Source organism: Panicum virgatum, chromosome 9K (genome assembly GCF_016808335.1).
Source record: "Panicum virgatum strain AP13 chromosome 9K, P.virgatum_v5, whole genome shotgun sequence".
NCBI classification, from domain to species: Eukaryota; Viridiplantae; Streptophyta; class Magnoliopsida; order Poales; family Poaceae; genus Panicum; species Panicum virgatum.
In genome coordinates this window covers 35663787-35666554 of record NC_053144.1, presented here as the reverse complement: position 1 = coordinate 35666554, position 2768 = coordinate 35663787, and the positions used below count along the sequence as shown (strand labels likewise).

The following is a 2768-nucleotide window of genomic DNA, read 5'->3' as shown; positions in this document are numbered from 1 at the left end:
TCATTATGCTCCATCCAACAGTTTTCAAATCTGAAAATTCATGCATTTGGTATATCTGCCTATTGCTATGACTACACAAGGCACATGATCCGATGTTTCCATTAATTGTTAATGAATGGGCCAAATAAAGTATTTGGATAATTTCTGGCCCAAGCAACTGAAGTAAAGAACCAGTCAAGACGCCCGAGCAGACGAGGATCTTGTTTGCTGGACCAGGTACCATATACCTTCGGCCTTTTAAGGGAATTTCTACGAGCTCGAGAGACTTGCGGCTTCATTAAACATGAGAATGTTGTTTACATTTGCCTAGGCCTATTTCCATACTCTATATCTTCCTCGTAAGATTGAAGCCACCCATTACTAGCGAGTCCGCATCACCTGACATAATTATATTTTTTGAACTAATCAGTAAACAGCACCCTACCTTCATCAGTGCAGGGAGCATAGATATTTGTTAGAATCCAAGGGGCTCCTGACTGCAAGATGTAAACTCAATTGACCGGCAAACTCATTACGAAAGATTACAATACCATCGAATCTGTTACCATTCCACGCAATTAAAGATCTCCCGGAAGCCCCATCTGATGCTAGAAAGGGAAGTTATTCAAGTGACGTGGACAAAATTGCCTCATGGATATATTGCAGATCAAAAGAATTAGACAAGACAAATTCGTACTTGTATTCTTACAAATTTAATAGGTATCTGAATGCGAATCCGAATTCGAATGACTCCTTTTTGTATTTGTATCCGATACAATTCATATCCGTATTCGAGTTAAAATGTCATAAATAGCATTTTCAAATTTGATCTGAATAATCCGTCCCTAATAGTACGTGCTGGGAATATATAGTCATGGGCGCAACTAACCAACCATTGATTTGGCAAAGAAAGGTTACTGTCCATGTGGCTCACCGTTGCAGATCTATGAGGACTGTGGCGAGAGCTCAGTAGAGATGTCCACAAGTTAAGATGCCGAGGAACCCTTATAACTTATATATTGTCATTACGGGAGAATAAGGCTTGCATGTTAAGTACAAAAAAGGCTCGCAAGTCGTAGGTTCATAACTAGTTAGTATGTAAGTATAAAATTGTAGATTCTAATTAATACAATCATATAATCAACTGGATAAAGTCATAAAATCGTCCGATAGAGTCGATATTTTAATTTGACAACTATCAACTCCATGTCTAAAAAGTATAGGCCGAATTGCATAATAGGTAAAAGTCACTGCTACTGTTTTTCACGTTAAGGAGAGCTCCAGAACCACATTACGTTCATATATATAAGAAAGAAAGCTCATGGACCCAACAGAACCCAGTCGGTACACTGGTACATCAATCAACAGGAAAAGGAATGAAAAGAAAAACAGAAGCAACAAGCGAACAACGAGACACCAAGCATACAGGCGCGAAACGCAAAACGAACCGGCCGGCTAGGCTTTTTAGCACTTGAGGTCCTTGAAGCACGGGAGGTGCTGCAGCTCGACCAGCTTCACCTTGGGTGGAGCAGGCCCTGCGATCGGGCCGCATTTGCGTTGGTGGTGGCGGTGCAGGCTGCAGGGCACCTCCACCTCCCGCTTCAGCAGGCAGAGGCACTTGTGGTTGTCGACCACGGTACAGCACTGCTCGCGGATCTCGTCATGGGCCAGGCAGTTGGTGAAGTACTGGATTTGCGTCGGGCAGCTCTCCTGCTCGGTCGCGCCGCCTGAGTAATTCGTGGCAGTCGGCGCGGCGGCGAAGGTGCAGACGACGACGGCGAGGACGAGCACGGCAGCGAGGTTCGCCGGCGCCATGGTGCTGAAACTGAAGGTCAGCTAGCTTTGTTTGAGAAGGAATCAGCTGGGATAGTCTGTGACTCGTATGGGCAGTCCTGTATGGGCTGACGAGTGACGATCCATGCCGACCTCCGCCTCCTTTCATAGAAACTGCTGGGTGGACGGTAGCGGCATGGAACGTGCAGGAGCATGTGCACTACCAGAAACCGCCAAACCACGTTGTAGCTGTCGATGCTGTCTATTATTGGACAATAGTTTAGTTTGTTTTTACACCAAGTAGAGGCAAGAATCTGTGTATAGTGATTCGAGCATATCTTGCTCCTTGTTAGTTATCTGAAGCTAACTGGGTCCAAAACATGGGTCAAGCGATTAGTATTTAGTAATATAGCATTATCACGTTTCACCCCTCTAGACCCATTAGGGATCCAATGGCCTCAAAAGCGCTCGGGTTGATTCGTTAAGAAAAAAAAGGAAGTAGCAAGGGCCCATGACAACCAAGAACAACTATATATGTAGAGCAACGACGTGTCGGAGTTGTCATGTTTCTGGTGGTCAGTATATGTAGCTGAGGTAGGAACTCAGCACAGTAGTAGGGGGTACGAGCACAACAGATGTATGTAGTTAAAATGTGGCTAAATAATCTCTTGTGCTTTACGGAAATATAACAAATTTCTTGTGTAGTCATCCAACCCCTTTTGCGAGTATATTTGACTACACGTATGGATGGGTTTGGATGGGTCGAGTGGTTTGGTTTTGCCTCTGGGTTCTGATTGGATGGGGGCAAGCGGGTTCTACGCACGTATAGTTTGGTCTGGATTGGTTTCAGGGTGCAAACGGTTTGGATTAGTGGTTCGCTCCCTGCACGGTCCTCACACAAAGAGCCGGATCTTAGAAATAAAGCCTCGCATTCATACTATAAAATTTTATCGAAATTGACTGAAATTTGTTGGAGATGACTCAGTATAACTGGCAGCTACTTTGTGTAAAATAGT

General features: G+C 44.4%; 1 protein-coding gene across 1 annotated transcript; it reads right to left on the bottom strand.

The window, feature by feature from the left end:
* Nucleotides 1-1226: 1226 nt before the first annotated feature.
* Nucleotides 1227-1883, bottom strand: LOC120648681. Its single transcript, XM_039925380.1, has one exon. It carries the CDS (start codon nucleotides 1792-1794, stop codon nucleotides 1444-1446), a length of 351 nt encoding a protein of 116 aa, XP_039781314.1. The 5' UTR covers nucleotides 1795-1883; the 3' UTR covers nucleotides 1227-1443.
* Nucleotides 1884-2768: the final 885 nt, after the last annotated feature.

Excerpts from the sequence above, each read along its gene's own strand:
- LOC120648681 (XM_039925380.1), bottom strand. The coding sequence starts at position 1,794 with ATGGCGCCGGCGAACCTCGCTGCCGTGCTCGTCCTCGCCGTCGTCGTC.